The sequence below is a fragment of the Chionomys nivalis genome, chromosome 15 (assembly GCF_950005125.1).
Source record: "Chionomys nivalis chromosome 15, mChiNiv1.1, whole genome shotgun sequence".
Classification (NCBI taxonomy): Eukaryota; Metazoa; Chordata; class Mammalia; order Rodentia; family Cricetidae; genus Chionomys; species Chionomys nivalis.
The window spans coordinates 5,581,590-5,599,183 of NC_080100.1; the positions used below are offsets into that span (position 1 = coordinate 5,581,590).

A 17,594-nucleotide genomic window follows, 5' to 3' on the forward strand; every position below is an offset into this window, starting at 1 on the left:
AGTGCGAGTTCCAGGATCACCAAGGCTACAGAGAGAAACCCTGTGTCAAAATGAGAGGGAGGGGAGGGGGAAAGAAGGCAGAAAGGAAGATCAGACAAAGAAAGAATTAAAAAAGAAAGAAAGAAGCAAAAGAGAACGGAAGAAACAGGAAGAAAGAAAGAAAGAAAGAAAGAAAGAAAGAAAGAAAGAAAGAAAGAAAGAAAGAAAGGAAGAAAGGAAGAAAGAAAGCCTTGTAATGAAATAAAAGAACAAAAATGAATGGGAGATAGATAGTGATGGTGCAGGTTCCTTGAACCCAGGAGGTCCTGGGTTTTAGCACACAGCACTAAAAAGAGCAACACAACAAAATGAAAGAAAGGCGTGTGGTGGCTGGTGAGTGGAAAGAGCATTCTGCTGCTGCAGTGTTACAGAGTGGGGAGAGGGGTTCTTGATCTGGTTTGGTTCCTTGTTTTTCTGGCAGATGAAGAGTTAAAAGGGAAAACATCCCAACTGCAACATGTAACTTAATGGGAAAATATCAACCAGGGCAGGGAGAATCCACAGGAAAAGAAGGGTTTTCTTAGGGCTGAGGAAACACAAACACAGCAGGGCACAGAGAGGAATCCTCTGCTGAGCTGAGGCAACATAGGAGCCTGACTCCTGTCTCCCCAGGCAGGGCTTTGGAATGCTTTTGAGGAAACTTCCTCCCTGAGGCTGAGTTGATGAGCATGGCGAAGGTGGTGGTAGGGCCACAACTTGGGGGTAAACATGTCTTCATCCTTTAACCTGTGGGACCATTACTGAGAAGAGTCAGAATGACCAGGAAATCTCTTCTAAGAGAAAGCATGTAATTGGGCTTCCCGTTTCAGTGCTTAATCCACTGTCATTTTGGTAGGGAGCAGTGTGGCACATGGGTAGTCTCGGTGCTGGAGGAGTAGCTGGAAGTTCAGCATCCAGAGCCATAGAAAACATGAAGAACGGGCTGGAGAGATGGCTCAGAGGTTAAGAGCACTGCCTGCTCTTCCAAAGGTCCTGAGTTCATCCCCTCTTCTGGCCTTCAGGCATACACACAGACAGAATATTGTATACATAATAAATAAATAAATATTTAAAAAAAAAAAAAAGAAAACATGAAGAACAAGACATGGCTTGGGATCTGGCTTTGGGATGTGAGACCTCAAAACCCATCCCTAAGTGATGGAGGTGGGTCTTGTATTTATCTGTTGCTTTCATTGGTTAATTAATAAAGAAAACTGCTTGGCCCTGATAGGACAGAAAATTAGGTAGGAGGAGTAAACAGAACAGAATGCTGGGAGAAAGAAGCCGAGTCAGGCAGTCACCATGATTCTCCCACTCCAGATAGACGCAGGTTAAGATCCTTCCTGGTAAGCCAGCTTGTGGTGCTACACAGAATATTAGAAATGGGTTAGATCAATATGTAAGAGCTAGCCAATAAGAGGCTGGAACTAATGGGCCAAGCAGTGTTTAAAAGAATACAGTTTCCGTGTAATTATTTTAGGTATAAAGCTAGCCGTGCGGGAGGCCGGGTGCCAGGAACGTAGCCCCCTCCACCCCACCCCCACCCCACTCTTATTACAACACCTAAGGACACACTTCCTCCAACAAGAATATTTAACACTTAATCCTTTGCAAATAGTGTCACTCCCTGAGGACTAAGCATTTAAATATCTGAGACTAAGTGTGAAAATCTCATATTATCCACCACATTCCATTTCCTGGCTCCCCTAGGCTTGTAATCAATTAATGTAAAAATGCACTCAGTTCCACTTCAAAAGACTCCGTAATGTATCACAGTGTTAACACTTGTTATCAGTCCAAAGTTCACCGTCTCTACTGAATACTTATGGCATTGCACTAAACATAACCCTGTTAAAGAAGAAAGAAGGTATATGGCATACTTACATTACACAAAGGCATGGAATGCACATTCCATATTCCAAAGGGAGGGAAGGAAAGTACTGCATCGAAGTGAGACTTAAATCCGCAGGATTCTTCATCTCCATTTCAGATGCCAAAATGCTTCAGAACTGCGACTCATTTCGCCACTTTTGACTGCAACGTACTTCTTTTTCTCAGACTGCTTCCACAACCAGTCCACAGTTCTTCTGGTAAGGTACCCCAATTGTCTTCTTGACACCTCCAACATTTGGGGATTTCCACCCAAATTTAGGAATGACTTTCATAGCTTTACTCTGTGGGGATACTCCTTATACTTGCCAGGAATCAGCAAAATTTCTTAGCCATGGAGGCAAGATTCCACAACTCTTTCCTCTACACTTTCTTGATTTTTAATCCAAATCCTCCTGACCAAGGTTCAAATTTCTACTATTTCTTGTGGCTGGAATTTGGACCCCTCCTTCAATTACATCGGCATCAGTCTATAGCTGATGGTTCCCTTTTTTCTTAAATTTTCCTTCCATTCTTTTAAGATGTTGAAAGCTAACCTAGGTGGGTTCTCCCCTGGTGTTGCCACTCCTTTTATTCCATTTAGCACCAGGCTTCCCTTAAACCTTTTCTCTCCTGTAGCACTGGACTTAGAGCCCATACATTTCCTGGTGCTCCAGTTCTCCTTAATCAATACATTTTATAATTTTCCTTGAAAAACTTACTATAGATCTGCATGAGTGTGACCTCTACTAGACACACAACAGTGTCAATTCAAGGTGTTTTTTGGGGGAATGTCCTATGCCAAACCTATTAATGCAAAACTCCTCAATTCAATGTAAGGCAGATATTTTTGGACTAGGACAAAAAGTAGCCACATTGTTTACTAAAATATCACAAAAGCATCTGTAGGTGGCTTTCTAATATTCTCCCCTTCTGATCCTTCTGCCACCCCCTAGTTCAAATATCACTCAACATTATCTCCCATGTGCCTAATACAATGGCTCCTTCTTCTTCAAAAGTCTTAAATCAATTTTCTACTATAAAAATTCTTCCATATTCCACCAAACAAGATCATGGTCGGGCCATGCATAGAAATATCAAGCTCTCTGATATCAACTTCTGCTTTAATCAGTGTTCTGTTGCTGTGTATGACCTGATGATATGGCAACTATGTTAAAGAAAGCATTTAGTTGGAGCTTGCTTACATTGTTAGAAGTTTACCCAATTATCATCTTGACGAGAGGCATTGAGGCATACAAGTGGACATGGTGATGGAGAGTTTTTCATTGGGGTCTTTAGGTAGGAGGAAGAGTGAAACACAGGGGCTATATTTGGCTTTTGACACCTTACGGTACCCCCCATGACACACCTCATTTAATAAGGTCACAGTACTTTTTAAAATTGACATTCTGACATATTTATTTGAAAACATGAGCAATTATTTTGAAGAAACGGAGTATTTGGGGACATATTTTTAATATAATTACTTATGAAACTATGAAATAAAAAGGTAAGTTATTTTCTCAGTCTTTACATTTTAGGAGAGGCAGAGTCTAAAGAATCTCTTTTGCAAGATGAGAGCCTTGTTCATGATTATGAAGTTGTGCCCTGGTATAGATGTTATTCTGTCTTGGGAGGAGCAAGGACATTTTAAAGGTCACAGTTCTTAATCCTTTTCAAAGATAATCTTTCCCAACGACTAAGAAATCAAATATATGAGTCCTTTGGTGCTGTGGGACAATGGTCTGTACATTGTCAATTATATTTTAAATAAATGCTGACTGGCCAGTATTCAGGCAGGAAGTATAGGCAGAAAATAGAGGCATGACAATGAGAATTTGGGGAAGATGAAAGTTTCAGTCTGCAGATGCAGAGGATACAAGATGTGACTGCCTTGCCAAAAATACTACCAAGCCATGTGGCTAACACAGACAAGAATAATGGGCTAATATTAGATGTAAGAAAGAGTTAATAAGAAGTCTGAGCTAATGGGCCAATTAGTTTATGATAAATGTAGTCCTCTGTGTGTTTATTTGGTACTAAATGGTTATGGGACCTGGTGGTACAGAAACCTCAGACAACACATGAGGCAATACTTATTCGAATCACCAAACATGGTGAGAAACCTAAGATAACAGTAACTGTTGAAGCAGATGATCATGTTCCATCCACAGCAGAAGAATTTTTGTTTCAGGCAGTTTTCTTCCTTACAGTATGGAGGATCTCATCAAACAGATGTTTATAAATAGAATCAGCAGCATTCTGACTTCAATTAACCAATATAACCTCTGCAAAGATGTGAAAAGAGGTTGTCTAACATATTATTCTATATCTCACTGAGTTTCCAATGGAGTCTTAAGCATTAATTCTCCACCCCTTGTCTACAGGAAACACAAACACAAATTAAAAGCATATTTGAAATTTATTTTTAATGTACATTTTTATGTATACATTATGTGTGGGCCTAAACATGGAGGTCAGAGGACACCCTTCAGAGGTAATTCCCTCTTTCTACTGTGAGTACACTGGGGTACAAATAACGTTTTGTGCTCTGTTGGAAATCACGTTTCCTTCTGTAACCATCATGTTGGCTATGGCTTCATAAATTTAAATTGTAACATTCTTTCCTTTTTTTTTCCAACCTTACACTCACCTCGTAAGTAAAATCGGATTCAACTAGAAAGTCCCACAATGCAGTTCAAAATTCCAAGAGTTTAAAGGACCCCAAATGCTCATCTCACATGAGACTCAAGGCAATTCCTTAACTGTGACCTCCCACAACAGAAAAACAAGTGACTACTTCTACCCCACACTGGCATGCAACCAACAACTGATTCTAATACAGAAGAAACAGCACAGCAAGGATGGACCAGCTGAAAATACAAAAGGCCAAACACACCCTGACAGGTCCAGTTTTGACATCTGGACCATCTGCTGCACTGGTGCTGACTCCAGAGTATTTACGTGCCTCAACTCTTCCAGCTTCACCCGAACATGACATAGTCTGCTAGCTCAAGGGGGGCATCGAAGGCACCCACCTGACCTTTCTCCTCAGCTGATATCCTAAAACAACTCCCCTCAGCCTATGCCATCTCAGACTAGACTACTCAAATCCAACGTCCCTCCCTTCTACTCCTGGGCATCTATCAGTCCTCTTTACGCCCTCTTACTCTCTATGGTTTAATCCTATGTTCACTTCCTGCAACCTGTTTTCTTGCTCCATTTCTTGATGTTTAGGTGACTTTATTTAACCCTGTTTACAATATTCAAGGACAAAGCTTTTGGATTAAAGGTGTTTGTAGTGAGTTACCACCTAACAACGACACACAGATTTTACAGTAAATATGGCAATCTCAGCAAATACACTCTAATCAAAAATTCTATAACAATCTTCACCTTCAGTAAATTGTTCATGCTCTAAAACATAGGCTATGAAGTGAATATGTTAAACAAAATTACTGCCAAAGTCATGAGTAGGTTTCTACATAACATAAAAGCACTGGGAGTTGATCAGAATGCAATTTTATTTAAAGGCATTACACATTATTTGTATCTGTAGGTCTTCTCAAAAAGAACGTTTCCTGATATTAAGGTGTGTCAAAAAACCTACCATTGGTATTTGTTGTAATCTCTGGTATATATTATTTTCTCATTTTCCTTGCGTGTAGTTTTGAGTTTCCTTTGTTTTACAGGATTCCTCTACACTCTGATTATTTTGATGTTAAATTGTTGATGCAAAACAATAAATTCTTTGTAATATTCTTACAAACTTTTTTTTTTTTTAGTGTGAATGTTGAGTGTGAATTAAATGCTTTTGGGTACAGACAGTCATGATGGGACATAGAAGCCTTGCCTCATACTTGTATGGTTTCTTAACTGTATAAATTCTCTCATGTATTTTAAGTAATGATGCAGCATGGGACATCAACACATACTTCTAGGGCTACTTTCCTGTATGAATATTCTTGTGTGCATAAAATTCTGATGAACTCCTGTAGGCTTTGCCACATACTTCACACTTGTAGGGGTTCTCTCCTGAATGAGTTCTCTTGTGTTTAGACAGCGCTGATGGACAATTTAAGGCTTTTCTACCTTCTTTATATTTGTAGGATGTTTCTCCTGTATGAATCTGTCTATGTTGAGAAAGTATTGATAAAACATAGAAGGCCTTGCCACATACATCACACTGGTAGGGTTTCTCTAATGTATGAATACTCTTGTGCAGACAAAGTCCTGGTGGAAAAATGAAGGCCTTGCCACATACCTCACACATGTAGAATTTCTCTCATGTGTGAATTCTCTTGTGTTGAGAAAGTACTGATGGACAAATGAAGGTTTTGTCACACACTTCACACTGGTAGGGTTTCTCTCCGGTATGAATCCTCTTGTGCACAGAAAGCTGTGAAGGACAATTGAAGGCCTTTCCACATACTTTAGCAATTGAAGGGTTTCTCTCCTGTATGAATCCTCCTATGATGAGAAAGTAATGATGAAACATAGAAGGCCTTGCCACATACTTCACATTTGTAGGGTTGCTCTAATGTATGAATCCTCTTGTGAAGAGAAAGTCCTGACGGAAAAGTGAAGGCCTTGCCACACAGCTCACACTGGTAGGGTTTCTCTCCTGTGTGAACTCTCTTGTGAAGAGAAAGTCGTGATGGGAAATAGAAGTCCTTGCCACATATTTCACACTTGAAGGGTTTCTGTCCTATATGAATCTTCTTGTGTTGAAAAAGCCCTGATGAACTACTGTAGACTCTGTCACACACTTCACACTGGTAGGGTTTCTCGGTATGAATCCTCTTGTGTACAGAAAGATGTGATGGAATATAGAAGGCCTTGCCACACACTTCACACTTGTATCCTTTCTCTCCTGTATGAATTTTCCTGTGTACAGAAAATGCAGATGGACTTCTGAATGCTTTGCCACATACTTCACAACTGTAGGGTTTCTCTTCTGCGTGGATTTTCTTGTGTACAGAAACTGCTGATGAAGTTCTGAAAGCTTTGCCACATATGTCACAATTGACAGGCTTCTCTCCTGTGTGAATTCTCATGTGTTCACAAAGTAATGATGGAATACGGAAGGCCTTGCCACATTCTTCACACTTATATGGCTTCATTCTTAAATTAATTTTCTGGTATCTAATAGGTTGTGAGTTCCACAGAAGTGTTATGCCAAATTCTTTGTCTGTAGAGTGGTTGTAAAGGGGAGTAAAGGTTGGGAAATGAATGAATAATAAGCAAAATTATTTAAATTTATATTCAGTTTTAAGAACAGAAACATTGACTCATACCTGCCTCATACCTGCATTTTATTTTGAATAATGTTATATTCAAATTTCTTTCTTTTTTTTTTTTTTTTTCGGTTTTTCAAGACAGGGTTTCTCTGTGGCTTTGGAGCCTGTCCTGAAACTCCCTTTGTAGCCCAGGCTGGCCTCGGACTCCCAGAGATCCGCCTGCCTCTGCCTCCCGAGTGCTGGGATTAAAGGCGTGCGCCACCACCGCCCGGCTACATTCAAATTTCTATAGCTGTATTTTTTTGCTCAGCCAAATTAAAAGCATCATGATAGGAAGAAATTATATAACTTGCAATAACAATAAAAAGCATGAAAACATACAAACAAATGAATATTAATCAATGTGAAACATGTAAGGAAGACATAACATCAACAATTAAGAAAACAAGAGTATGATGCTATTTTAAATGACTCATTAAATACATATATAAATTTTATGTCTAGACGAATACAAAGTATAAATGTAGTCCAAATTGAAAAGCACATATTAATAGTTTATATCCTAAATGCAGATATTTAGTTTTGGAAGGTACTAGACTTTGGCTGTGTAACTAGAAACCTGTCAATAACAGTATTAAATAACATATTTCCAGGACTGAAGACAGAAATATGTATGCCCATTTTATGAATAAAATCCATTGACCAAATTATGAAAAACAAATCATGTTCACCTAGAAATTATAAAACTTGGTCAGTTACTGTAAACAGAAGCTGACCTGATGGGAGAAGGACAGAGCATGACAGAATCAATGCATCATAAACATTCTCTTCTCACAGCAAAACACAAACGAAATCCTTTAAACTGTATGTCCATCAGAACCTTGTGAGTCAGTGTTGGTGATAGAGCCTGGCTTTCTGCTGGATCTCTGGCCTCTCACCCTGGCCTCTGTCCCCTCATTCCTACACACCTGTTTCCATGGCAGCTGCTGCTTGTCTCTTCATATCTGAAGGTTCTCGTCCTTGCTCCAGAAATGTGACCAGGTATGGCTTAGAGGAGGCAAGTCCTGTTCATGGGAAAAGAGAACATCATTATTAGTGTGTTCTCCTGGGGATCACATGTCCTCTCTACGACTGTATACAGAATAGAAGGATACAAACAAGGCTTGTAGAGGATTAGTTCTCTGTGTTTCCTGATGAGCAAATCAGAATGCTTAGGAGGAATTTAGGATTTGCAGGTCGTGAGCTTTTGATCCATCAGTTACAAGGAAAAATATTTAAATTGTAGAGTGTGGTATTCTTTGTAACATGTGTGCTTCCCACTCATGCCCTTACTTTATGACATTACCACCGATATAAAGGACACCTCTAAAAAGGATGGGAAGGTGTTACGAACACGAGAAGAAATAAAATCATTCTAAGATGTAGGAACACTCTCCCTAATTTTCCCTAAAATCTGTGCCATAAGTTTCATTGTGGGAAGTACAAGCTCCCTTGAGATACTGTAGAAAGCAAGCAAGTTTGATGATGACAATTAAGAGTTCACCATGGAAGGTTCACTCACCCATGCCATAGAATATTACTTTAAGGTGTGCTTCTTTTCTTCATGCTCCGGTAGATTTGCTTAATGATTCAAAAATGAGTTACATTTATCTGATTAAACAAAATTCACCTGAAGTCCGGAGGCTGAGGCAGCTACCATCTGACTGGAAGTGGTAGGAGGAGGCCAGGGGGAGGAGTGTTTGTAAGTAGGGGTTAGGAGAAGAAAGGGCATTTTAGTAGAAACGAGACAGGAGAGAAGGTGAGCTACTTGCGATTCAGCCTCTCCGAAGAGAAAATTTTATCTTAACCTTTAATCTTGAGTTCTTTAGAAGGGCAGAGATTATATATGAGTTCCCTTCATAGCATTGAAAGAGGCAGTGCATGAGGGAACAGAATTCCCTCAGCTTGAGGCTTTTGTGGAATAATCACTGCTGGTGGTACTGGAGCTGCAGAACCTGACTAGGAACAGTCATGTCTTAAAAGGCAGCAACTATTTTTAAAAAAGACAACCCACCCAGGAACACAAGGTTGCTGAAATTCTCCAACATCACATCCTTGTACAAAGTCCACTGATCAGGGTCCAGGTATTCACACTCCTCTGCAGAGAAATCAATGGCCACATCGCTGAAAGACAGCATTTCCTGAAACAAAGGAAAGGAATAAATATTAAATATAAAAGAGCAGTAAAATGCCGGGTGGTGGTGGCGCACGCCTTTAATCCCAGCACTTGGGAGGCAGAGGCAGGTGGATCTCTGTGAGTTCGAGACCAGCCTGGTCTACAAGAGCTAGTTCCAGGACAGGCTCCAAAATCACAGAGAAACCCTGTCTCGAAAAACCAAAAAAAAAGAGCAGTAAAATATGAATTACAACAGGCATATGTCCTTCTGTATATAAATCTAAAGGTCACCCAGAGTTAGAAGAGAGCTAGAAGCCCTTCTAACATAGGTGAGCAATACCCTAAAACAAGTCTGATGCAGTACTGTGACGTTGCACAGAACTCATCATTAAGGAAAGTGAATGACAGAAGATCCTGGGAACTCCCATGATATTATACATTTAAGAACAATCCTGAGAGCAGAGTCTACAAAAGAGTACTGCTGAGGCTGGACAGATGGCTGAGTTGCCAAAAGCTGCAAGTGAAAACACATGTCCCTAGGGATAAGAGTGGATTTCTCAAAGGAAAATTTGGAATGCAGATGGGACAGGAGAAATGCATTCCAAGTCTTAAAAGACCATGACAGCCAACAGAAGCTACTACGCATAACTAAACTATCTGCCATACCTGAAGGACAAAGATAATATAAAAAATATTCAACAAATTATATCCTACAAACCAAATCTAAAGAAAATGCGGAAGTAATGTTTTAGGCTGTAGAGAAGGATATGATTAGCAGGGAGTCTGTGGGAAGAAATAAGGGGTCAAATTTGTGATTAAAACACAAAGGGCCACTTTGAACACAAACAGTACCACCAAAACTTAGTAGCACAATGACAACACTCATTTATCAGAACAAAACTCTTGCACCTTCTCTACATGGCCTCTGACAGATACACAGCCATCACCAGGAAATGAATGTCAGTACCCAAACACAAGGTCCCTTCAGAGTTCTTCCAGACATGTCGAACATGACAGGTTACTACCGGAGTTTGTAAAGACCAGAAACTCCATCCACATCCACATCACTCACACTGACAGTAATCAGGATAAGAGCTTGGGAGGAACGAGCAGGACTGCACACTGAAGGAGACTGGATGCCTTCCCAGGGGAGAGGAAGGAAGCCCGCGTTCACAGTTCACTGCCGGAATGGTGGCAATACCACAGGTGAAGGACAGTGGTAAGTGTGGTTGTATTACCATTTGCTGAGCCAGAATTCTGGTCTAAAAAAATTCAGGTAATGTTAGAAGAAAGAACCATGAGGTTATGATAGAAAATAATTATAAATGTGCAAAGATAACAAACATTCCCTGCAAATCCAGAAAAGAGTCAAACAGGCAAAGGAGATGTTCCGTCCCAGCCAGCAAATAGAAGCATCTAGTCATTCACACATGATGAACTAACAAAAGGATGTTAATGAAAAAAAAAAAGGGAAATTAAATGTCAAACACTGGCAGTAGAATTTCTCTCTAAGCACATGAATACCTTTTGAAAATAAACAAGATATCAGTTGGATAGATCTCTGTCAGATAGCTGGTGCTGAGAAGTAAGAGGAACCAGAAGTAGTCACCACACCCAATAATCTATGTTTTTAAAATTCTTTTTAAAGCACAAGGTCTCATGTAGCTTAGGCCCACCTTGAATTTCCTACGAAGCAGAGGATGATCCAGGTTTCCTGACTCTTCCGCGAAATGCGAAGATGACAGCAAGAGCCACAGATTAGGCTTAATTTAAAAAGTATAAAGATATTTGGGTACCTGTAGGTGTACGGGAGCTGTTATATCATCTCTGCATTGTAAGGAAGCTGTTTTGATGTAGAATACAGTGTGCTTTTCCCACTTCATACAAGTTACTATTTTCCTTACAGATTAACAACAGGAACTAGGAAGTCTCTATTAATTTAGATATGGTTGGAAACTCACTGAGAATTCCAGGAGCTAGGACAAAGTGGTTTGAAGCCCATGTTTCCTAAGAGTGCGCTCCAATGTTATCAGCCAGTCTCCAGTGCACAAGAGCTAGGGGGAGTGGCTGTGGAGGAAAATTACTGAAAAGAAGCTGTGTCTGGCTGTGAGTGAAAACTCTTGGGAGGGGTCTGTGTCTGCAGAGACTGATGGACCATGTGGAGATTCCAAGTTGAAGAGACTGCAATTTTGCAGGTTAGGAGAGTACTTACCTTACCTTGGGCTGCTTTTATCCTTCAATAACAGCCATTCCTTGCAACATTCTCTAGTGGACCAAATAGCTTTTGACAATAGAGTAAAAAAAAACCTTTTAGAATCTACTGACTGAGCAGAACATTAGCTTCTGACCATCCAAAACCTACATTTATCATCAGATAGATCATAGGCATATTGAATAGCTCCACCCATCTGCAGTACCTGCCTCTCTAGTGTAAGCACCAATGTTTTTTAAATTTGCCTTGACCAATGACCTTCAGTGTTCTGCAAAACTATGAAACAAAAATATGCCTGTTTCTGGGTTGGTCATGTTCTATGAGATGATGCGGTCTTTGTTCCCAGGGCATAGTCACCCAAATGGCTCCAGACTAAATTATCTCTTCTTCCCTTTAAGACCAGAGCTGCAGTTGTCCCACGAGGGGGAAACTTCTCTATGCAAATCACATGGCACTGCATGGGCCACAGCCTTTCAAAGTTGTCCTTGATTGTGTGTAGTTCAGCACAAAGTCAGCAAACCTTCCCAGACCTATTCAGGGAGCATCCGCGGGCCTGGATGCCACATTCCCTGACAGTATTCTGCGTGAGTGGAGACACCATGAATAAAGACAAGAGCCAGGAGGAAAGCCTGTGATGAGAGGACAATGTACAGAGTCTACCAGAGCGGCTGGGCCATTTCACCCCTCTGCTGTGGAATAACCCTGTTGTACACTGTAAAGATTTGTCACTAGAACTGGTATACATTGAGGATTGGGCAGGAATCAGGCAAAAGTATGGAATGGGCAACAACTAAGGATGATCTGAAGGAGAAGGGTGGAGTCTGACAGCCGACTTGGAGTGAGCAGTAGATTAATGTTCCATATTAACAAAGGTACTGCCATATGGCAGAGGACAAATAAGGAATATGGCTTAATTTAAAATGTAAGTTAATTAATAAGCCTGAGCTATTGGCAGAGAATATAAATCATATTCACGCTGATTTGTTATTTGGGAATTGCCTGGGGGAGAGACACTTCTGCCTATACTCCTCCTTTCAGAGATATTCAAGCCTCCTCCGGTCAATCATGAGGTCCACTTATCACACCATATCCTGTCTTACATTTGAAAGGAGTCAAAATTTCAGACATCACAGTCTCAAAAGGAATTGGATGTAGTATTACTCTCAGTATGTTTCACTCTGCAATGTGAAGTTCGTAATTATCTGAATTCAGTAAAGATAGGTTCATACTGACTACAAGATTATCCTGTGGGTATATGGGAGTGTAACGTGACGATTCTGATCACAAGAGCGTATATAACTTGTTTCTATTCCACCAGAGGCTTCCATAAATATCAAAATTCATTCCAAGGGAAAAGGAAGTAACATCCCATACAGCAACTGCCCTCACAGTACTCTGTCCCTGGAAACCAGGAACTTTAGGAACAGAGAGGTGAGCTTCCTGAAGTATGGCAGGGTACAGGTTTCTATAAAGTATAGGTAGAGCCAGACGGTGGTGGGACACGCCTTTAATCCCGGTACTCTCAAACAAACAAACAAAAACAAGAAAGTGAAATAGAAGAAAAAATAAAAACATTATATAGGTGAGACTAGGTGTCCGCCCTTTCTGGAAGTCCTGAGTAATTTGACTATTGCCATGTGACCCAGAGTCAGCTAAGGGGGAGCATGCTTCTGCAGCCAAGCAGGAAAGTGAGCTTCCTTCAGCTCCTCAAGCACCAGAAGCACGGGCAGGCTTGGAAAGCAGGGGCGTCCTAGGAGACTGGGCACTCACAGCACATGGCTTTGGCGTGGTGCCCTCTCCCCTGTCAAACCCGCACCCGTGTGCAGCGGCCCAACCTAGGTCAGCACAACACCTCCAGGTCAGCTTCTCTAGCCTCCCTGCTAAGTAGCCCAAGTCAGCTCCCTCCACGCCGGACCCGCCACCTTGCACAGTCCCTCAGATCTGCAGGTCGGTGCTGCTGCACCCTGCACCAACCTCCATGTCAGAGATCCAAGTGCAGCGCTGAGCAAGACACTCACCTAACTTTGGGGAGAAGCTAAACTTGAAGACTGAACATGGAGGTTCTGGATCCACAGCCCTTTCCTGTGTCGTCATCGTGATCTAGACTACATTTCCCATAAGTCAGCGCGAAAGACTTCTTGGAGCCCACTGAAGGTGTTTTGGACAAAGCCTGGGCTCCTGCCCAACTGCTTGCTGGTGAAGAAGGAAATGGGCTTGAGCAAGGGGACAACAGAGCATCAGGTTGTTCCAGTCATGTGATCTGAGCACCCGGTGTTAGCCTGTGAGTATGGACAGGGTGGACTAGCTTCAGGTAAGGGCTATAACACTTGACTATAAGGAAGGTGGTTTTGGTTTAAAACCCAATAATACAAAGAAATAAGTAATCCCTTTTCTCATTTGCTGGCACTGACAGTTGGCATGTGAACATTGAATCCATGCAGTAAATAAAGGGCATGGGTCAGGGCCACGGAGATGTTTAAAATCATCGAACAAAGGAAAAACTACAAATCTCTGACGTTTACTTGCAATGAACTTTCAGAATCCTTCTGAAGAACTTTCTGCACATTTTTTGTCCACGCTTTATCCCAATAATTTGTGACAAATATAAATTTTATGTCACATCTACCACAGCCATCTAACCTACTTCTCCCTGTCTTTCTACAAACTTGAGGGCTTAGTCACCGGCTGGTGTTCCTGAGCAAATGATTTCTGCTTCTGCCCCGCTCCCCAAAGGAGGGGCAGAGCTCCTGGGATCACACTGAAGAGTGTACTGTTCTGGTCTGTATTCCTTATCGATTATCCTCTCTCTCTTTTGATCTTCACATCGTAGTATTTGACACGATTTGAATATCAGTGGTATCTGCCTTGAACTTCCTTCCTTTTTGAAGCAGAACACTGAGATGATTATAACAATGATCTTCAGATCACTTAGGTGGATATATTCATATTCCAGAAAACACAAAAACAAACCCTTTCCCATCTTAATTTTAGAGAGGTTCCCTTTTGGAAAGTTATATCTAAACAGCTTTTTGTTAATTGTATACATTTGTTTAGATTAAATGACCATGTAGTTTGGTGAACTATCATGTCTTCTAATTAAGAGGTATCTATTGTTCAATTGTGATGGTACCATAGCTTGTCTTCTCCTGTAGAAAAAAAAGCTCTTCCCAAATGTAACACATGTCCTGGTGTCCATTCTGAGGTCAACACATCCTTAAAGTATACCTGCTAATTTAATTCCATGGTTTTTCATGTTATCTTATGTTTCTCCACAAATGTTGTTCCTTTGTCATTAGCATTTAGTAAATTCAAAGTTAATAATGCATTATGCAATCTATTTATGGGGGCCTTTGTTTGATATCCCTTTCTCTTTATTTAACATATCCTTCAAGTTTGATTTGATCTTTGTATAACTGCTTGCCCTGCAATATTGTGTGGAAATATGCATTGTTTTGTAAAAAGCAAAAAACTGTTTCATTTTACTAGAGACATGTGCTGGAGCATTGCCAGTCTTTATTTATACATGTGTACCAACGATGGCCATAACTTTTAGCCAATGTGATTACCAAATTAGTCTTTTCTGAACTTAAAGCAGCTGCCCATTTATTTTTGGAATAGGTATCAAGAGCGTGGTGTGCACATATTAGTTCTCTAAATTCTACAAAATCCATCTGTCAGATTTTATTCCTTTTGGTTAATTTCATGAATTTGGGCTGAAATGTTGAGTACCAATTGTTGTACGCTTTCTAATTGGTATTAATAATAAAAACCTGGAGCAAGATATCAGGGCAAATGCTGAGATTAGAGTGTGGAAGTGCAAACTACAGCTACTCTCCCTTTGCAAACTCCTCAGCTGAGCAGGGATGACTTCCTGTCTCCTCCTGCCTTATATCTCTCTCTGCCATATCACTTGCAGTTTTCTATGGTGACCTAGTGACTAGGTCTGCCCTCTGATGTATAGGCAGGCTTTATTTATAATAGCATAAACAAAATATACTCACGGATCCCCCTCTATTTTAGCTCCTCACACCCAATAGCCCAGTTTCTTCTCTAGCTCTGCAGAAGACCATCTGCTGAGGTGCCCCATTCTTCGCTGCCCCCATCTCCAGTGGATTACACAGATATGACCTCCTGACCCATGACTCACCATACTCACTGCCTTACCCCACTCCCCAACTCCAGCAGGCACTTTAGGGGACCCACATGGTACTACAGCCAGCGAAGCAGGCAGACTAACTGCACATTCTCACCTCTCTCTTCAATGCTTCAAGCCCTCTCCTCCATTATCATCCCCAGCTCTGCATCACAACACTTGCTGCAGCCCATCCCCCACCTCATTTCTAGAGGCGTGCACAGTTCTTCCCCTTCTAAGCTCTCTCCCTTCAGACTTTCTTTCCTATTCCTCCACGACTCCAGCAGGCACTCCCTGGGAACCAGTTCACTCTGATTTGGGAGACAGGCCAACTGCAGTTGCTCCTTCTCCCTCCATCCCCGCAAGAACAATCTTCCAGCCTCGTCCCCACTTCTTAGCACACACTCTGGAACCTGACTATGAAGATCCTGGGAAACAGCCTCCTTTCCTCCCTCTTCTGATGATTCTCCTCCACTACCAACCCTTCCTGGTGTCTAAGTCTCAGGTCCCCATGCACAAAACCACATTTTACTTTGAACCTCTAGTTCCCCTAACTATCAGGACCAAATGCACTCTTCCTACTGGCCAATCCCTTAAGAGCCAGAGAGGAAACAGAAACCAAGAAACAAAACATGTACTCAATTAAAACAAGACAAGGTCAGAACCAAGAATTACAATCTTCTCAATGCCAGATGTCCAGATGCAAATTCAAAAACACAATGAATAAAAGCCAGGACAATATGTCTCCACTCTAGCAGCAACCCTACCATAACAGACCCTCAATAGAGTTGAGGCACAAATAAAAGATCTTAAAATAAACTTGTTTACCCCAAAGTTGTCGCCTTACTACCACCTTCACCATGCTCATCAACTCAGCCTCAGGGAGGAAGTTTCCTCAAAAGCATTCCAAAGCCCTGCCTGGGGAGACAGGAATCAAGCTCCTATGTTGCCTCGGCTCAGCAGAGGATTCCTCTCTGTGCTCTGCTGTGTTTGTGTTTCCTCAGCCCTAAGAAAACCCTTCTTTTCCTGTGGATTCTCCCTGCCCTGGTTGATATTTTCCCATTAAGTTACATGTTGCAGTTGGGATGTTTTCCCTTTTAACTTTTCATCTGCCAGAAAAACAAGGAACCAAACCAGATCAAGACCTCCCCCCCCACACACACACTGTAACACTGCAGCAGCAGAATGCTCTTTCCACTCACCAGCCACCACACGCCTTTCTTTGATTTTGTTGTGTTGCTCTTTTTAGTGCTGTGTGCTAAAACCCAGGACCTCCTGGGTTCAAGGAACCTGCACCATCACCAGCTACCTCCCATTCATTTTTGTTCTACTATTTCATTACAAGGCTTTCTCTCTCTCTCTCTCTCTCTCTCTCTCTCTCTCTCTCTCTCTTTCTTTCGTTCGTTCTTTCTTTTCCTTTCGCTGTTTCTTTCTTCCTTTCTCTTTTGCTTCTTTCTTTGTCTGATCTTCCTTTCTGCCTTCTTTCCTCTCTCTCTCTCTCTCTCTCTCTCTCTCTCTCTCTCTCTCTCTCTCTCACACACACACACACACACACACACACACACCTGGTTTCTCTGTGTATCCCTTTTGTTTCAAGAACTCGCGCTGTAGACCAGGCAGGCCTTGAACAGTGTAGATGACACCACCACCTCCTGGAATACACATGCATTTCTTAAATTGCCCAGGCTTGCTTTGAACTCACCCTGGAGATCAGGTGGCCTTGGAGCCCTGATCCCTGGGCCTCTTCTCATAAGAGGCAGACACCAGGTGGCCACCAGGCCTCTATTCATATTTCATTTCAAAGGCTTAGCAGTGACTTTCCCGTGTGAATTTCTTATAATTATCTCAAAATGAATGTTTTTCTCTGGAGTAAATTTCTAAAACAATCAGACCTGTGTGTTAAATCACAGTAAAGTAACAAAAAAATGACTAGCAAATGTAATAAATATTGCTGCGAGGCCTCCATTT

General features: G+C 41.4%; 1 protein-coding gene across 1 annotated transcript in view; it reads right to left on the minus strand.

Annotated features, from left to right (window-relative positions):
• LOC130887669 (zinc finger protein 208-like) overlaps positions 1-13,474 on the minus strand; it is a 53,615-nt gene extending 40,141 nt beyond the window's left edge. Inside the window, 5 exon segments of the mRNA XM_057790212.1 lie at positions 5,835-6,322; positions 6,324-7,078; positions 8,096-8,191; positions 9,181-9,317; positions 13,449-13,474. Of these exon segments, the coding sequence (XP_057646195.1) occupies positions 5,835-6,322; positions 6,324-7,078; positions 8,096-8,191; positions 9,181-9,317; positions 13,449-13,474 (1,502 nt within the window).
• Positions 13,475-17,594: the final 4,120 nt, after the last annotated feature.